At 42.5% G+C, this 19,161-nt stretch overlaps 1 protein-coding gene across 5 annotated transcripts in view; it reads right to left on the bottom strand.

Annotated features, from left to right (window-relative positions):
- The window catches only part of TMEM241 (transmembrane protein 241), a 110,970-nt gene that overhangs the window by 29,885 nt on the left and 61,924 nt on the right, over window positions 1-19,161 (bottom strand). For 2 of the 5 annotated variants that reach the window (XM_082698779.1, XM_082698778.1), the window contains exons 12-15: window positions 17,543-17,621; window positions 16,799-16,926; window positions 14,295-14,364; window positions 10,489-10,582 (exon numbers count right to left, since the gene is read on the bottom strand). In XM_082698779.1, coding sequence (XP_082554905.1) covers window positions 10,489-10,582; window positions 14,295-14,364; window positions 16,799-16,926; window positions 17,543-17,621 — 371 coding nt within the window. Of the gene's footprint in view, window positions 1-10,488; window positions 10,583-14,294; window positions 14,365-16,733; window positions 16,927-17,542; window positions 17,622-19,161 lie in introns of all 5 variants that reach the window. The other 3 variants (XM_082698780.1, XM_082698781.1, XR_014302689.1) reach the window with 2 other exon arrangements.

The following is a 19,161-nucleotide window of genomic DNA, read 5'->3' as shown; positions in this document are numbered from 1 at the left end:
CTGTTTGATCCTCTCCACTGCATCAGTCTACACACAGCTTCCCTCTTCCCAGTTCCAGAAGTCATACCATCCTGTCAGCAATGTCCTCCATTAGTCTTACCCTTGTCACTCTTACCTCCTCCTCTGGATCATAAGATGCCTTTGGCAAGCACTACACATACACTATATACTACATACATATACTACACATACACTAATGTACTTCTTCCACCCCAGGCTCCAAAGGTTTCTGTAATCAATGTTGACTGGTAGAATCATGTCCAGAATGAAGGCCAAAGAGAGACCATGCACTTTGATATAAGGCACTTTTCATACCACCCAGAGGGAGATGGCTGGCTCGGTCAGTAGCACATGCAATTCTCGATTAAGTATCATCTGAGCTCAAGTCTGACATTGTGTGCAGAGATTAATTAGGGCGCCTGTGTGGCTCAGTGGATTAAGCCGCTGCCTTCGGCTCAGGTCATGATCTCAGGGTCCTAGGATCGAGTCCCGCATCGGGCTCTCTGCTCAGCAGGGAGCCTGCTTCCTCCTCTCTCTCTCTCTGCCTGCCTCTCTGCCTACTTGTGATTTCTCTCTGTCAAATAAATAAATCTTTAAAAAAAAAAAAATTTTAAGTTTTCCATTTTGGGGCACCTGGCTGGCTCCGTCCATGGAACATGTGACTCTTAATCTCAGGGTTGTGTCTGAGCCCCATGTTAGGTGTAGAAATTGCTTAAAAATAAAATCTTAAAAAACAATACCACCTAAACTCTTTTAAGAATCTAGTGTACCTTAATATCCCATGGAATTAACAGCTGTTTTAGGCAGGCAGTAAATCATGACACAGTGTCAGTGAAGGGACCAGGGGAGGCAAGCAAGGCACCTAGGATGCAACAGGTAAGGAGGCACGGGTTATTCTCGGATGCCGACCCCACGCTGCATGGCCTTGAGCGAGGGCTGCCCTCATCCCAGCCCTTGCACATGAAAGCTGAGACTCTGTCAATCAGAAAACCAAACCAATTCAAGAGACACATCCTAGGCAAGCTATAGGAAAATCTTTCCCAGGACCAGCAGGAGAACAAACTAAGTAAGACTTGGCTTGCTTGTTTACCACTGACTCAGGACAAAATGGCGGCAGCAACTATGGCATTAGCTTAAAGGAAAAAAGCAGTCTTATGGAGGCAGCTTTGAATTGGGGAGTAAACACTGATTCTAAGGACCCTAGAGGGCCAGAACTGCTATCTGGGAATGCCTCTCCTCTTCTGGCTCATCCTCAACATAAACTCACACTGGCCTCGACCACTTCATCCCAATGGTTGCTGACAACACCAGCCAGCTTGAAGTTAACAAGGGTGAGACAAGACACTATTTGATCAAGAAAAAATTCTCACACAAGAACTTAAGTTTGCTAGAAAAACCCATTAGCATACCACACCTTCCTTGTATATGTAAACATTTCATTGCTTTCCTCTTAAATTCACTCACTTTTTCTTATACCAATGGCTCACAAATGGGAAGGGAGTCCAAGATTTTATGAAGATGAAGTTAGATTTCACACACCCAAATTTATCAAACTGAAGGGAGGAATATAAAAAGTTGCTAAATATTCTGTTATTTTTTGCTTTTTAGAATGTTTCTTAAATTCACAGATTAAAAAAAAAAAACAATAATAACAGTGGTAACAATATAAAGTGACTCAGGGGCACTTTTTTCCCACGCTGAGCTTTCTCAGATTCAAAGATACTAAGATAAGGACTGGAGAGAAGCATGGATGCCTTGGAAGTGATGGAAGTTCATGTGACAACTCCCAAGAAAATACCAGAGAATGGATCCATCTGGAGCAAGGAAGAAGGTACCCTTCTGAATGACCTCTCTTTCTGAGTATCTTTGAGTTTTTCCACGGAATCCAAATTCTCCTCTGGGGCCAATGGAACATCCTTCTGAGTCACTTTCTGAATATGCTGGCACTCAGTAGAGTCACAATGACGTCATGGGGAAATGTATTGCTAAGTATAATTATGTTGTATTTCAAATGTCAGCACATTTTGATGTGTAGGTGGCCCAAGGAAGGGGTAAATATTCTGCCACTGAGGATAACAGAGCTTATTTTCAAACAGAAAAGATAAAGGAGAAGGAGGGGAGGGAGAAAAAGAGAGAGTGCTTGATATACTGGGGCTGGAAAAGACCTTAGTGGCTCATCTAATCCAATCTTCCACATTTCGGGAGGATTAGCATCAAACCACAGCAGCCAATTAAAAATCTTTCCACTTCTGAATCAACTACAGAGCCATCCGAGTTTAAGAGGAAAAGAAAAAATGAAATAAATAAAAAAAAGGCTCATGAAAGTAGTGGCCAAACAGGCAAAGCCATACACATAGGAAAGATATCCTCCCTAGTCCTAAAAGACAAGATTTAAGCCCTATTCTTTGAGCATTTTGTAGCTTTGAGGGATGGTTCACATGAGGGATGGTTCACATGCCACTGCAAATGTAAAATTCAATGATCTTTAATGAACACATTAAAGAAATTAATTGAAATGATGGTGCAACCATCACCACAACCCAGTTTTACAACATTTCCATTACCAAAAAAAAAAAACTTCCTTGAGCCTATTTTAGTCAATCTCTGCTCCAAGAAACCATCACTGTGCTCTCTCTCTACATTTGCCTTTTTCGGAAATTTCACAGAAATGGTATCATACTATATGTATTTTTTTGTGACCTGCTTCTTTCATTGGCCATAACGTTCTTGAGATTCATCCGTGGCATACGAATGTATTAACAGCCCATTCCTCTTTATCACCAAATAGTATCCCATCACATGTATGCAGCAAATCCTCTGCACACATTCCCCAGCTGATGGACACTAAGATTGTGTCCAGTTTGGAGCTACTATGAACAAGGTCATTCTGAGCATTCGTGTTAAAGTCTCTTTGTTTTCATTTCTCTTGGGTAGATTTCTAGGAACAGAACTGCTGAGTTGTAGAGTTGGTTTATGTTTAACATTGTAAGAAACTAGCAAGATGGTTTTCTAAAGTGGCTATACCATTTTACATCCTGATCAGTAATTTGTGAGGGTCCCAGTTTCCCCACATCCTTGTCAGCACTGGATGTCATCTATATTTTTTTATTATAGCCATCTGAGTGAGTGTGTCACGTGTGGTATCTTGTCATGGTTTTTTTTTTTTTTAAAGATTTTATTTATTTATTTGACAGAGAGAAATCACAAGTAGACAGAGAGGCAGGCAGAGAGAGAAGGAAGCAGACTCCCTGCTGAGCAGAGAGCCCGATGTGGGACTCGATCCCAGGACCCTGAGATCATGACCTGAGCCGAAGGCAGCGGCTTAATCCACTGAGCCACCCAGGCGCCCCTTGTCATGGTTTTTTAATCTGTATTTTCCTGATAACTAATGACAACGAGCTCCTTTTCATGGATTTGATAAACCAATCAAATATCTTCTTTGGTAAAATGTCTACTCACATCTTTTTTCCTTTTTTTTTCTTAAATTTAACTTTTTTTTTTTTTAGATTCCAATTAGTTACTGTAGCGTGTAATGTTAGTTTCAGATATACAGTATAGTGACTCAGCACTTCCGTACATCACCTGGTACTTATAACAGCACGTTCACTCCTTAATCCCCATCACCTAGTTCACCCAATCTCCTTTCACCTCGCCCCTAGTAACCATCAGTTTGTTCTCTATAGGTAAGAGTCTGTTTCTTGGTTTGCCTTTCTCTCTATTTTCCCATTTTCTCATTTGTTTTCTTAAATTTCACGTATGTGTGAAATCATAAAGATTTCATAGATAATAATAATCATAAATAAATCATAGATAAATCATATTGTATCTGTCTTCCTCTTCAGCATCATACTCTCCAGCTCCAACCACATTATTGTAAGTGGCAAGATATCATTTTTTATGCCTGAGTAATATCCCATTACACACACACACATATATATATATAGAACAAAAAAGTGGTCAAAGGAGTCAACCTCTTTTGACCATTTTTTTGTTTTTTATTTTTTAAAAAAGATTTATTTATTTGAGAGAGAGAGAAAGAGAATGTGCAGGGAAGATGGGCAGTGGGAGAAAGGGACTGAGTCTTAAGCAGACTCCAAAATGACTGGGGAGCCTGGTAAGGGGCTCGATCTCATGATCCTGAGATCACAACCTGAGCCGAAACCAAGAATTGGACGTCTAACCAAATGTGCCACCAAGGTGCCCCTGATCATTTTTTAATTGGGTTTTATGTAGTCTCATTAAAGTGTAAAAATTCCTTAGACAGGGGTGCCTGTGTGGCTCAGTGGGTTAAAGCCTCTGCCTTAGGCCCGGGTCATGGTTACAGGGTCCTGGGATTGAGCCCTGCATCGGGCTCTCTGCTCAGCAGGGAGCCTGCTTCCTTGCCTCTCTGCCTGCTTGTGATTTCTGTCAAATGAATAAATAAAATCTTTAAAAAAAAAAAAAAGAATTCTTTAGACATTTCAGAAACAAGTCCTTAATCAGATATATAATTTATAAATCTTTTCTCCTAGGCTATGTCTTTTCATTTTCTTAACAGTGTCTTTTGACCATTAATTTGATTATAAAATATTTTAATTTCAAAGAAGTCTAATTTATCAATTACTTTGTGGCTTATGCTTTTGGTGTCATATCTAAGAACTCTTGGCTTAAACCAAGGTCAGTTACATTTCCTGTGTTTTCTTCTAAGAGTTTTCTAGTTTTAGTGCCTACATTTAGGTTCACGATCCATGGCTGAGTTGATGATGTGAGATGAGGGTCTAAGTACCTTTTTTTGGCATATAGATATTTGATTTTTCCAGCACCATTTGTTATAAGAAAATCCTTTCCCTGTTCAATTGCCTTGGCACCCATACTGAAAGTCAACAGACTGTAAATTCCTCTCCTTATACCAATACCATAATGTCTGGATGATTCTAGCTTTACAGTGAGTTTTCCACCCCAACGTTTTCTTTTTCAAAACTGTTTTGGCTATTGCATCTCCAAATACACTTTAGGATCAGTTTGTGAATTCATAAAAAAGTGATTTCTGGGATTTTGATAGGAATTACATTGAATCTATTGATCGACTTGGGAAGAACTTCCATCTTACCAACATTGAGTCTCTCCATTTATTGAGATCTTCTTACATTTCTCTTAGAGAGATTTTACAGTTTTCAGTCTTGAACTTCTTTGTTAAGTCCCTACGTATTATTTGTAATGCTATTATAAATGGACTTGTTTTCCTAATTCCATTTTTACGAACATGACTGTTCATTACTAATACATAAAACTACAACTGATTTTTGTACATTGATCTTGTATCCTGAGACTTTGATAAATTTTTTATTAGTTCAACTAATGTTTTTCTAATTTCTTAGGATTTTCTACATACAGAAGAATGTCATCTGTGAATATAATTTAATTTCTTTCTTTCTAACCTGGCTACCCCCTTTTATTTATTTATTTTTTGGTCTTATTGCCCTGCTCAATAGAAGTGGTGAGCACAAACATTCTTGCGCTGTTCCCAATCTTAGAGGGAAAGTCTTTAACCATTTGCTGTAATGTTAACTATAGATTTTTCACATATGCCTTTTATCAGGTTAAGAAGATTCCCTTCTATTACTAGTGTGTTCCAAGTTTTTATCATGAATGGACATAGGATTTTATTAAGTGATTTTTCTGTACCTATTGATGTGGCTGCTTTTTAAAATCTTTATTCTATAAATATAATGTATTATATTAATTTTTATTTGTTAAACCAACTTTGTATTCCTGATAAGTATCACTTGATCATGGTATAAAATTATTTTTATATGTTGTCATATTTGGCTTGTTACTATTTTGCTCAAGATCTGTGTTCATGAAGAATATTGGTCTATAGTTTTCTTATTATTTTCTTTTGTCTGGCTTTAGTATCCAGGTAACTCACCTTATAGAATAAATTGGGTGATATTCTCTTTCCTCTGCTTTCTAAAAGAATTTGTAAAGAAAAAATATTTCATTTAAAAATATTTGATAGAATTCATCAGTAAAGCCTCTTGGGTCTGAGCTTTTCTTTGTGGAAAGATTTTTAATTACTACTTACATTTATTTACTTGTTAGAGGAGTTTATTTGGATTTTCTATTTATTCTTGAGTCAATTTTCCTAGTTTGTACCTTTCTAGGAATTTGTCCATTGCTCTAAATTGTCTCATTTGCTGGCATAATGTGAATGAAGAAAGTTACTCATAATAAATAATAAATAATAAAAAATCAATTTTGTTGCTGTTTTCAGGGAACCAACACTGATTTTCCTTGTTTTTCTGTTTTGTATTTCATTAATTTCTACTTTTTAATTTTTTAAAAATATTTTTATTTGTTTATTTGACACAGAGAGAGAAATCAAATAGGCAGAAAGGCAGGCAGAGAGAAGGGGAAGCAGGCTCCCTACTGAGCAGAGAGCCCGATGTGAGGTTCGATCCCAGGACCCTGAGATCATGACCTGAGCCAAAGGCAGAGGCTTAACCCACTGAGCCACACAAGTGTCCCTAATTTCTACTTTAAACTTCAACATATCCTTCCTACTGCTTGCTATGGGTTTAATTTGCTCTTTTTCTAGTTTCTTAAGGTAGAAGCTCAGATTACAATTTGAGACTTTTCTTTTTTCTGATAGGGGTGTTTATAGCTATGAATTTCCCTCTGAGTACTACTTTATAATTGTAGCCCATAAATTTTGACATATTGTGTGGGTTTATTTTCATTTGGTTCAAAATACTTTTATTTTCCCTTGTGATGTCATCTTTGCCCCATGAGCTATTTAGAGGTATGTTATTTAATTTCCCAATAAATAGGGTATTTTCCTAGATTTTTATTCTGTTGTAAATTTCTGATATAATTCTACTGTGGCCAAAGAACACAGTCTACATGATTTCAGTCTTTTTAAATTTATAGAGGCTTGTTCTGTGACCCAGCATAACATCTATCCTGAAGAAAGTGTCACGTGTGTTTGAGAAGAATGTGTTCTCTGCAGTCAATGGGTAGAGTAGCATATGTTCTTTATGACAAGCTGGTTGATAGTATTGTTCAAGTCATCTGTAGATTCTATATCCTTGCTTTTCTACCACCTTTGAGAGTGCAGGATTGGCATCTCTATTATTGTTGAATAATTTATTTCTCCTTTCTATTTTGTCACTTTTTGCTTTTGCTTCACATATGTGGGGTGCTGTTGTTAGGTGCATACATTTTATAATTAATAAATGTCTTTGTTTTTCCCTAGTAATATTTCTTGTCATAAAGTCTATTTTGTCTGATTTTAATATAGTCACTCCAGCTAGCTTGCTAATAAGCTACTGTTTGCATGGTTATGATTTTCTAGCCTTTTACTTTTATCCTATTTATGTCTTTGAATCTAAGGTGTGTCTTTGGCAGACAGCATACAGGTGCATCTTGCTTTTTTATCAAGTCTGACAATCTTTGCTTTTTGAGTGCGGTAATTAGTCTGCTCACATTTAATATAACTACTGATACAGCAGCTAGCAATAAATCTCTTAGTCTTTACCTGGGAATGTCTTGATTTCTCATTCATATTTGAAGGACAGTTTTGCTGTATGTAGAATTCCTGGTTGACAGATTTTTTCTTTCAGTGTGTTGGATATGTTATCCTATTGCCTTTGAGCTTCCATAGTTTTTGATAAGTCATCCACTGATCATATTTTTTTTTTCTACATCAGTTTTCTTTTCCTCTGGAACTCTCATAACATATATGTTGATATGCTTGATACTGTCTCACAGGTCTCTGAACTTCTGTTCATAATTCTTCAATTACTAAAAAATCTTTGCTCTTAGATTGAATAATGTATTTTGCTCCACATATTTTTGCGTCACGTATTTTTCCTTCTGCCATTTAAATCTGTTATTGAGGGTGCCTGGGTGACTCAGTTGTTTAAGCAACTGTCTTCAGCTCAGGTCATGATCCCAGAGTTCCAGGATCGAGTCCCACATCAGGCTCCCAGCTCCGCAGGGAGTCTGTTTCTCCCTCTGACCTTCTCCTGTCTCATGTTCTCTGTCTCTCTCAAATAAATAAATAAAATATTTAAAAATATATATATTTTAAAAATAAATAAATCTGTTATTGAGTACCTCCACAGACTTTTTCATTTCATTTCATTTTAGTTATTGTATTTCTCAACTCCAGAATTTCTACTTGGGGCTCTCTCTCTCTCTTTTTTTTTTAATCATCTCTAGCTCTTTATTGAGAGCCTGTATTCATTGAGTCTTTCTTTTAATTTAGATTTCTAAGTGTAAATATCTGCTTTGCATTCTTTTTCTGCTAAGTCCTACATCGGAGGACACTTAGACATAGGTCCTATTAATTGCTTTTTTCCTGTATATGGATCATGCTTTCTTGTTTCTTTGAATACCCCTAACTTTTTTGCTTTTGAATATTGGACATTTTAGATAATAAAGGATAGCAACTTTGGATTCTGACTTTTCTCAGTGTATCGTCATTGGTATTATTATTTTGCTTGTTTAGTAATTTCCCTGGACTAAGTCTATGAAATTAGTCTCCCATATAAGGTAGAGTTGCTAATGTCCTTTACTCAGTTTTTTTTTCCCCTTCTTTTTATTTTTAAGCTTTTTCTGGCTTTCTAGAAGTCATCCCCATGTCTGCATAGTTTAGTGTTCGAGCAAAGACTAGTTGGAGGTTTTGTTCAAACACTTTCAGCCAGAAAGGCTTGTTCTCTCTGCTTCTGACTGTGTGTGGGCTGGGGAGCACACTCAAACTTCAGGCTGAAGTTTTTCATGTCTGCCCCAGCTTTTGCTGGCTCTCTCCCATCTCTTGCGTGTGCATGCAGGCTCTGCTGGCCAGGGACATGTGGGTGTTTTGGGCACACTCCATCTCTGCCGCTCGTGCACACAGACTACGGTCAATCTGGGACACATGAAGAGCTATCAAACCCCTGCTGGCTGTCTCACCTCCCCCACCTACCTATTTAGTCCTCAGCTAGACCACTGGTCCATTGCTTGCCCCCAAGAGGACTGGAAACTCAAGATGGTGGAGTTACTGACTCTTCTTACCGAGTTACCACTGACAATGGCGGATTTAACTAAAAATATGCCAAACAGAGTATTCTGGAAGCAGCAGCAAGGCTGCTGGTTTTCACAGCCTGCCCCATCTGGTTGAAATATCACACTGACAGAGCTGGGGAGGAGCGAACGGGAACGACCTGAGAGAAGACCACCACAGGCTCATGTTGTTCCTACCCAAAGTTTTGCAGTTTTCATGAACAAATGCTTGCTTTCTCAGTTTGTTGTATGCCTTTTGTCAATTTTTAGAGAGCTGAAATGGATATTTTTACAATCTTTTTCCAGCTGTCCAGTTACTTTTGGGGAGGAGGATTTGTCAACCTCCTCATTCCGTCATGCTGGAAGTCAGTCTCTCAACCACTCTTTACATTTTACTATAATTAGAATTATTACTGCAGCTAAAAAGCAGATCTATGGAGGTGAAAATATTACTGTGAAATGTTGTTTTTGAAGAAAAATGTTTGGTTTTGTTTTCTGAGGAGAAAAAAAATCAACCAACAAACATAGAGATGACTAAAGGTATGACCTTAAATGATTATTTCATTAGGTTAAATTAAGAAATCTCCTTTCTCGGGACACCTGCGTGGCTCAGTCAGTTAAGCATCTGCCTTTGGCTCAGGTCATGATCCCAGGGTCCTGGGGTGGAGTCCTGCTTCTCTCTCTCCCTCTGCCTGCTGCTCCCCCAGCTTGTGTGTTCTCTCTCTCTCTCTCTCTCTCCAACAAATAAATAAATTAAATTTTAAAAAAAAAGAAGAAGAAGAAATCTCATTTCTCAGAAGCAGCACATAGGGCTTTGCAACTCGACTCCTTCACAGACACGAGAGAAATGAAATGCTCCGCTAGAAAAAAGTTAGTCCCAAAGCATTTCAGTCACGATTGAGCATCCCACAGGTGCTTTTTCTGCTCCTTATTTTCCCACCTCTCTATCTTATGTCTCAGCCATAATCATCAGATGTGCAGCGGGCATTCTTATAATAGTCTGCTGTCCAAAGGCTTCATCAAAGTCCTCCTACCTGGCCATGTGTCTGTTTTCCTTTCTCTACCACCCCTGACAGACTGAGGCCTATCAAGCAAACCATATGGGCTCTGGACACCCTCACGGCCCCGAGAAGACCTACCTCATGTATCCAGGAATCCAGTCTCGTAAGAATTGGAGAAGACTTAGAGATTTCTGGGGGCAAAACCTCTCATGTTCAGATGGGGGAAATTAAGGCTCAGGGAAGATATGGGGATTATCGCTTCCAGGTGTGCAATAAAGATTATGCTGATATAATAAGCAGAGGATCTTGGAAATTGTCATCAGAATGACTAAAGGTTCAGGCTCAGGGCCCATGACTGGAAGTGACTTCATGAAGATCACACATGATGTCACACATGCTCCAAGAACACTAGACATCAAGGCTCCTGAGATCAATCTCCTCCCTCCCCTTCCCTCTTTCTTACCTTAGCAAAGAAAATCCAGGCTGCACACTGCCCTGGGGCCATAAGGCTTTTCAGCTTCATTGTGCTGAGCATGAGAAAGAATCCTAACAATCCACTGGAAGGAGAAAATATTCTTTTGTTAGTGAGACTTGTCTTCCTGTAGCCAACAGCTATTTTCTCTTACATTTTACCAGTTTCTAATTACTACAGAACCTGTATTTCATCTGGGTTTTCTAGTGATCTCTGCATTTAAAAACCCAGGAAGCTCTAATTTTTTAAGGAGCTATGATAAGAGAGTTCCACTGGGTAGTGGGCAGTGGGGGAGAGAGGGAGAGAGTACAGAAACTTGGGAAGTCTCTGACTAAATCATGAAAGAAGAAAAGCGTGGCGGACGATACCTCCTGCTCCTTCCATATTATTTCTGGAGCACAGTGCTTGCCAAGGTAGAGCTTCATCTTTTTTCAAGGAAAACAAACTGCCAGAAAAAGACTTCCAAAGCGAAACTCACCATATGGGGACAGAGGGTCTGGACTGACTCCTGGGTTCAAGGTAAGAATCTGAAGGGGAGGGCTGGCTCCAGGAGCAAATGTCCCCCAAACCAGGCTAAGCTATGCAGATGCAATCCTTTGGGAATGATGCCTAAGCCCACATGTTTTGACCTGAGAGACCATGCCCCATGGGGTGTTTTAGAGATCGGGAGCAGCAAGGCATTGGCGCAGCAGTGGACCAGGAAGTAGTGGCCTGTGCTGGAACCACTTCTGAATGCATCACTGTGTGGTCAAGGACAAAGCGAAGGGCACTCTAACAGAATGGTCACTCTTCCTTGCATTTGGAGGCTGGGCAATTGGGGAATAGAGTGCAACAGAGAGACACCATGATAGACGTTGACTTCCTGTAAATATATGTACACAGAGGTTTGAGTGTGACTTACTAGAAATCGAAAAGCAAGAGATATGACTGCAGTTGTACCCCAAACCATAGAGGCAGGTCCTATGAGCTATAGGTCATTTGTATCTCAGGGTCTCAAACACCACCCTGTTATCTCATGTTTATTATAGAAAAAGCTGTGGGGCCTCACTCAGGTCATAAGCTCTGAGAGGGCAGGCCCCAATCTTGGGCTTCTCTGTGTTTTCCCCAACAGAGCCAAACATGGTGCCTTGGCCACAGATGTTTGACATGGTGCCTAGGACACAGATGTTTGACAGGTGTACTCAGAAGCAGGCTGGAGGGAATTAAACACCTGTAAGATCAAATTTCATGGAAACGTGTGCCTTCTCTTCATTACATTAGATTAGTTCACAGCCACATTCCTGGGGCAGGACCAAGGACAGGGATGAGGGCTCCCTTGTGTAAATTTCAGCCTGTTGGGCCCTGATGACCTGCAAAGTTGGTTCAGATTTGTGTTTGCCATCATGGGAGGCTGGGCAGCTATGCACGAAGATGGTCAGTCATTCATACCTGAAAGGTAAGGAGGTCTAGTGGGTAAGCAGCAGGCTAAAAACTGAGTGACCTGGACTGTGCCCACTGACCCTCATGACCTTGACTCATCCCTCTCTTCTCCCTTTTTTCTTGCCTCAGGTTCTGTGTTGAAGTAGGAATAAGCAAAGTGGTCCTCATCCTATCTGACGGAAATCAGACTTTTCAGAACAGAAAGCCTCCCTAGCCTATCAGCATCCAGGTTTCCTGGCTCTTTCAAAGATTCTCCATGGTGAGAAGGTCCAAACTTCACCGTAAAGATCCGTTCTTGACCCAAAGACAGAGAGCGATGCTGAAGGTGCCCACGGCCACTGTGAGGAAAATAAGGTGGGCAGCGCAGGGCTGCTCCTGCTGGCGTCACCCCTGCCCCAAGGAAGGAAACAACTTTGCAGGAAAAGGGATGTGGAATCTTGCCAGAGGAAGGGCAAAATTCCACGTCCCCTTTCCCCTTAGCACAGACTCTGCTAGAACAGAGTCACTCCCAGGCCCAACACGCTTGGGAAAGTATCCACGACCCCTTCCCATCCTTTGACTGGTATGTCTGTGAATGATTTCCAAATTACTCACGGGTCCCTCTCTGTCTCTTTCCACACTCAGCTCTTCTACACCTCACCCAGAGGCCGACCTTAAGAGCAATGGGAGGATCCCAGAAGAAAAAAATTGTAGGCTCCTCATTAATGTGTCTCTGGGTGATGGCTACCACCATCCCCCCAGGCCTTCATGACTCCTTCTGAGTTCCTCCAGGACCTCTGAAGGTGACAACACTTAGTCTGAGATATGGAAGTAGATGAATCATAAGATGACAGGAAAATGGATACACACTGCAACCGGGTGGGAGTGGGGAGAACAGAATAGTTTCATATCAACTCAAGCAAAGATTCCCAAATCTTTTAAGTAAAACCCTGATTGTTCATGCTGGGTTGTAAGGAAGATGCAGATTAAAAGAGGCAGAAATGGGGCCAGACTATCACCCCACAAAGCCAGCATCGACAGCCTAGGAACCGTGCTGCTGTTTCAACGAACCGCATGGCATTTGCCCTCCCCTCCGTACTGTGTTTGCTGGAGCTGCCAGAAGACCGGACCCAGAGAGAAACAAGTCCACGGACATGGGAGCAGCACGAACACTCACGCCACCTGATTCCAGCTAACGGGCAGCTGACAAGGTATGACCAAACTGATAGCAACTGGGAAGATGAATTATCAGTATTTTCCTGAAAGTTAGCTGAGGATGACAAGTCATTCTGAGGCTCAAAGGCAAAAGCAAACTGCACAATATTGATTTTTGTTATTGTTGTTCTAACACACCCCTATCAGAAACAGGACGCAGCTGCACACCAGCTCCTGGTCTCTGCAAGGAATCACTGCCTCACAAGGTACAGCCTTTTACATGTGAAGTGGTTTAGCTTAGCCGTTGCTTATGGTCTATGGACACTTGAGCTAATTACAGCCAAGCTGAACAGGACAATAAAGGCCATTGTCTCCCGGGCCAGGCGAGGTGCTGAGGGCTTACTCACCTTACTTAGTATATGTGATCACCTGGAGTGATACTATCTTTCCACTTTACAGATGAGGAAACTCAGCCAAGGCTTGGAAGAATGACAGCTCGCCCAAAGAGCAAACACACTAGCAAGCAGCAAGGGACATCCAACCCAACACTGGGCTTCCCACCCCAGCAGAACCCACACCGCGTGGCTATCCAGCCTTTCCATTTCTCAGGAGGAGAAAGTCAAGCAATATGGGACTCATGGCAAGAAAGTAGGGAGAGGGCGGGTCTGAACTCCATCTATACGTACCCATCCCACCGGGATGTACCTCCCAAGGCCACATAGTAAGGGTCACTTTGTCGTCTAGATGTCTCCTAGTCACTGGCTTCCAAAACCTGTTCCTCAGGGTCTTAGGATTCAGTCAAGGTTTTGGGGAGGCCGCCCTTTAGGGACAAGGCAAGGGCCACAGAGGAAGCTGAGCGGGTGTAATTCTGGCCCCAAATCCTCCCTTGAACTGAATCTGATGCATCATTTTATACACTGAAGTGCTGTTTAGGAATGGCTTGTGGAGAGAAAAACAGTGCAGGGTTCTCAGCTCTTCTGCAAGTTTGGAAAGCATTGCTCTGGCCAAGGAACTTCCACAGAACACAGGTCCTCCAGGCCCCAATCCGGCCCTGAGCACCTAAGGACGTTGATGACAACCCATGCATGACTGAGGGGGCTGCTTCCTGCCTGGCCACTGTTCTCTTCTGCCCCTCATCTGGATAACTGGCTGTGACCCTGGACTTGACAAAGATACCACTAGTACAGCCCCTAATTTGTAATTAGACAAATTAACAGGGCCAGGGGGTTATGCGTTAAGCTTACCTGGCACAGCAGCTGCCATGGAATCTGTAGAAATACAGGAACGGGAAGTCCGGGACGCTGAAGAGGTCACCTGAGGGTCACAGCAAGGGTGAGACAATGGCCCCCACACACCCTGCCCCCAGCTGCCCCAGGACACACAGGTGAGGTCTTTAGCACAGCAGCCATCGGAGCACTGAGCCACCCGGCACTGAATTCCCTCTGCCATTCCCAGTGTTTCTGTGTTAATGGCTTAAATCATCTTAAAATAAGAGAATGATGATCGTAATGCCTGTTTAGCATGAGTCTGCCCTGCATGGGCCCATACGCTAAAGGGTCTACATACTACATCTCTTTCAGTCCTTGCAATAACTCTCTGGTATTCCAGGCTCCCCATTCAGTTGGTGGTCAGAGAAGTTAAGGGTTTGTCTAGGACTGCACAACTCTTGAACGGGGAAGCCAGAACGTACACCCAGTCACTCCAAACCCTAGTCTTTGCTCATCACCTGGTGGCCATCCCTGCCCAAGGCAGAGTGTAGGACGGAAAGAATCTTTAAAAAAAAAAAATGTGGTCTATTCTTTTCTGCCTTATGTCTAAAAAAAGATTAGGAATGCATGCCTCTGACATCCTTTTCTCATTCTGTGTTTAATTACTGCACAGACGGCAGAGGGGCCAGACCAACCGTGCTTACTCATTCGGGTTTAAGGTCTAAAGGGTACATTTATTTCTAGTGAAGTAAGTTCATTCTTTTAGTTCCACTTGGTGCAAGAGGAAATAATCACACATTTTGGCCGCTTCGCTCTCTGGAATGTGAACTTGGTCACAAACAAGAAGTCAGGAGATTAAAAAAGCAGAAAGCCTTCCAAAAATGTCCAGAGAAAAGGAATTAAGCCTTTCCACAGCAGAGAGCCTCATCCTCCCGAAGCTGGAGTTTCTGAGACTCGAGAGGAGCCAGACCTTCAGACCCCCTGTTGTTCAGATTTGGATGGAGCGGAGCAAGAAAGGCGATCTTCCTAAGGACACAGCGCGTTAGGTGCTCAGCGTAACAACTTAGAGACTGTCATTTGTGCACTGCTGCACTGCTGCACTTAAATCAAGAGTTTCAGAACAAGACACAAGGGGCTCCTACATTTCCTTAGAGACCAAACCAATTTCAAATAATTCAACCACTGCTTGGGAAGGAAAGTCCTGAATTCCGTTTCCCTAGAGGGTTTTGTTTTTGTTTTTGTTTTTTATCACAACTATGGTTTGGTTTGGTTTTGTTTCGTTTGTACATATGTGTGTGTGCTTAACAACAAAGGGGAGGGTCTCCTGGGATCTGGTTTTCGTGCAGCCCAACAAGAGGTTCAGAGCACTCGCTTTCTTCCTGCCACGGCTCCCCTGAAGGCTTCCATGGTCCCCGTGGCCGGCGCTTTGCCCCGTGGAGGGGCTTTGCAAATGACATCATCAGGCTCGTGGCATGAAGAGCATGATTTCTGTGGGGGTCCTTTTCCATGCAGAAGCGACAGCGAGGCAACTGGGGGCACCCCAGCCCCAGAGGGCGGCCACAGCATCCCTGTGCAGGCGGGCAAAGGGACAGTCCATGCAGGGCTTCGCTCTGTCTCTCTGGCAGCTGTGGTTCTTGGCCCCCTTCCAGCTTCCCTTTCAGTGTGAGGGACATGGCAGTGCAGTCGTGTGGTGATGAGAAGGGCAGAGAGGAGATAAGCTGAGTGCAGGGCCTCAAGACTCCTCGGGCGCTGCTTCTCTTGGCACCCAGACTCCCATCGGCACGGGGTTTGCTGCGCACTGGCAGCCTGCCCAGCCCCTACTCCCCTCATACCCGTGGTGTTAGGACGAACCCCGGCCTCAGCTGAGTGCTACTGAACCAGCAGCTCATGAAAGCAAACAACTCCCCTTGCTTCCTCTGCAGAGAATGCTCCCCTTTCTAATTGGCTCTGCTGGTCCTTAATTTTAAATGTGCCCCAAATGCTTCCCCTCTGATGCCGTTAGCCTGGCTCCTCCTTTTCCCCAATTCTTCAAAAAGCAGGAGACACGCCACCTCCACCCGGCAGAGGTTAATGACCGCGCTACAGAGGGCCCTGACGATGAGGCAGCGTGGGGCTGGCCAGCCCAGACTCATGACAACGACCACCAGGGACCTGGAAAATTGGTAAAGGTGCTCAAAAGACAACACCCCTGCACCAGCTATCGTGGAAGGCACAATTACAGCATAAATTACGTAGCATATTCATTTCAGGTGGACAGATAGTGACCAAACACTTCCAGACACTGCCCTGTGCTCATCACGGAATGACCCGGTGCTTTTGTGGGCCACGGTTAAAATTCTACTAACTTCAGACTGAGGGAGTGAATTCAATTTCTCTGACGATCAGAGCATGAAACAGCCACAGGGAAAAGTGTAGCCCCATCTTACCACATTCAAGACTAACAGATATTTGAACATCAAGAGAACTTCCTCTCACCAGATTTTAGCCCTGGGAACCAGCAGGAAAATGGAAGGTCGGGTCCAAGAAGTAATCAGCACTACTTGCTTTGTCTCGCACATAAGCAATAGGCACACCAGGCAGCAAGGTCATTTCTGGGTCCGGTTCCTGTGGGTCTCTCTGCTCTCTGGGCCTTTGAAATCCTCCCTCTTGAACACACAACAGAGGGGGCCTGATACAAAGACGAAATGAAAACTTTCAAACAGAAGAAGAATTTCTCTTCTCCACTAGTGCTTAAAATGGTCCAAGGGGAAGCAAGGTTCTTGAAGCCTCTGCGTGAATCATGAGGTTGAATGACAGGAGGGGAAGGTGGATTCCATCCACCAAGGAGCAAATGCAGTACCCGAAGGGGGCAATGTGGCAGGGTCTGCACTCCAGATAAAGAAAACCATCTACCTGATCCCTACCACCGTCTCCCAGTGCACTTACAAATATGAACCAAAGGGCCATATCTGCAACTACAGAAGCACTTCTCTTTCCAGGCACTCGGGAATGAGTGAGAAGGGCAGCTCAGTCAAGGGCATTATTATCAAGAGACCAAGCAGACTAGCTAAAATAAGACTGAACACCAAACATTAGTGACAATGTGGAGGAACTGGAACTCTCTGACACTGCTGAGTAGGAGTGTAAAATGGTAGAAACACTTCAGAAAACTGGCACTCTCTTAAAAGTTAAATGTACATCTATTCTAAGACACAGAAATTCTATTCCTAGGTATTTATCAAAGAGACATGAAAACATAAGTCCACAAAAAAGTCTTGTATAAGAACATCCGTGGGGGAAGGCACCTGGCTGGCTCGGTTGGGAGAATGTGTGACTTGATCTCAGGTTTGTAGGTTCGAGTCCCACGTTGGGTGTACAGATTACCTAAAATCTTTAAAAAGAAATTGAAACAAGAATGTTCATGGAAGCTTTATTCATAATAGCCAAAAACTGGAAACCGTGCAAGCAAGCATCAGCAGGCAGACAGATAAACAAAAGGCGTGATGTTTGCACACTAGCGCCCTCCTCAGTAATAAAAGGGAATCAGTTAGTGAAACGTACACAATCTAGATAAATCTCAGAATGCTACACTGAAGAAAGAGCCAGACACAAAGGAACACTCTCTGTGTGTTTCCATTTATATGAGGCTCCGGGATAAACAGATATCAGATCCGTGGTGGCTTGGGTGGTGGTAATGAGGAAGGGGCAGGAGGAAACTTTCTATAGTGACAGAAATGCTCTATATCTTCATGGGAGTGTAAGCTACACAGGTGTACCTTTGTCAAAGTTGATCGACATAAGATAGGTGCATTTCATATACATAAATTATACCTCAATATTTTTTTGAGAGATACAGTATGCACATGCAAGCGGGGCGGGGGTTGGGCAGAGGAAGAGGTAGAAAGAGAATCTGAAGCTGACTCCATGCTCAGTGGAGCCTGACACAGAACTCGATCTCACGACCTGAGCTGAAACCAAGAGTTGGACACTTAACCAGCTGAGCCACACTGGCGCCCCTATACCTCAATTTTTTAATGCTTCAAAAGTACTACTAAATAATTAAGATAGAAGTGAAAAAAAGAAGAGGTGAAAAGAAATGGAAAGGAACAAAGCCCTGCTTTAAAATATTAGCAACTGTGCGGCACCTGGCTCAGAGCAAGTAACTCCTGATCTCAGGGTTGTGAATTTGAACCCCACATTGGGTGTAGAGATTACTTAAATAAAACTTTAAAAATTTTTTAAAAATAAAAGTGCCATCAACTGTTAACAGATCCTTCGTAAAAACCCTGCACCCACGAGCCCTGAGGGCTTACTGTGTCTTAACTGGTGCAGGTGTGAGGACTCAGGGATATGCTTTCCCTGATACTCAGGCCCTGCTGGGGACATTTTAGATGGAAAGTGTAATAAGCAAGTGGGAAAGAATAAAGGATCACTCTAACTTAAAAACAGGCTAGACCACCCATGGGTCCAATGAGAAAGGTAACAAATTAGAAGGAACTAGAGCTGTCCCACCACAGCAGTCCTTGAGTACTTCTGGAGGTGAGAGGTTTTCCTCCAATGTTTTATTTGCTTAAACTTTGTAATCAGTTGTATACTGTTATGAGAAAACATTATCAGGACCCATCAAAGAGTTGAGGGTAATTGACCTAGTTTTATAAAGCTGAGAAAATGGACTCCCCAGTACTCTTCTAGATTCTGAGAGTCCATCAACTCAAATTTCTACCTTAATCATCCATCTGCCTTAGTGATCCACTCTACCCAACAAATACAACCATTTTACTATTCCTGAGTGCTTTTTGAAGCAAAAAGCCACTGCTTACAGTTGCTCAGGTTGTGCACTGCACAACCTCAAAGCAGAGCACTATTTAGCTAGATCAAAATTGTTATGTGGCAGCCCTGAGAGTTTCTAAAAGTTAAAATTAAT

Source organism: Mustela nivalis (assembly GCF_964662115.1).
Source record: "Mustela nivalis genome assembly, chromosome: 14".
NCBI lineage: Eukaryota > Metazoa > Chordata > Mammalia > Carnivora > Mustelidae > Mustela > Mustela nivalis.
This window is presented reverse-complemented; position numbering and strand designations above follow the sequence as displayed.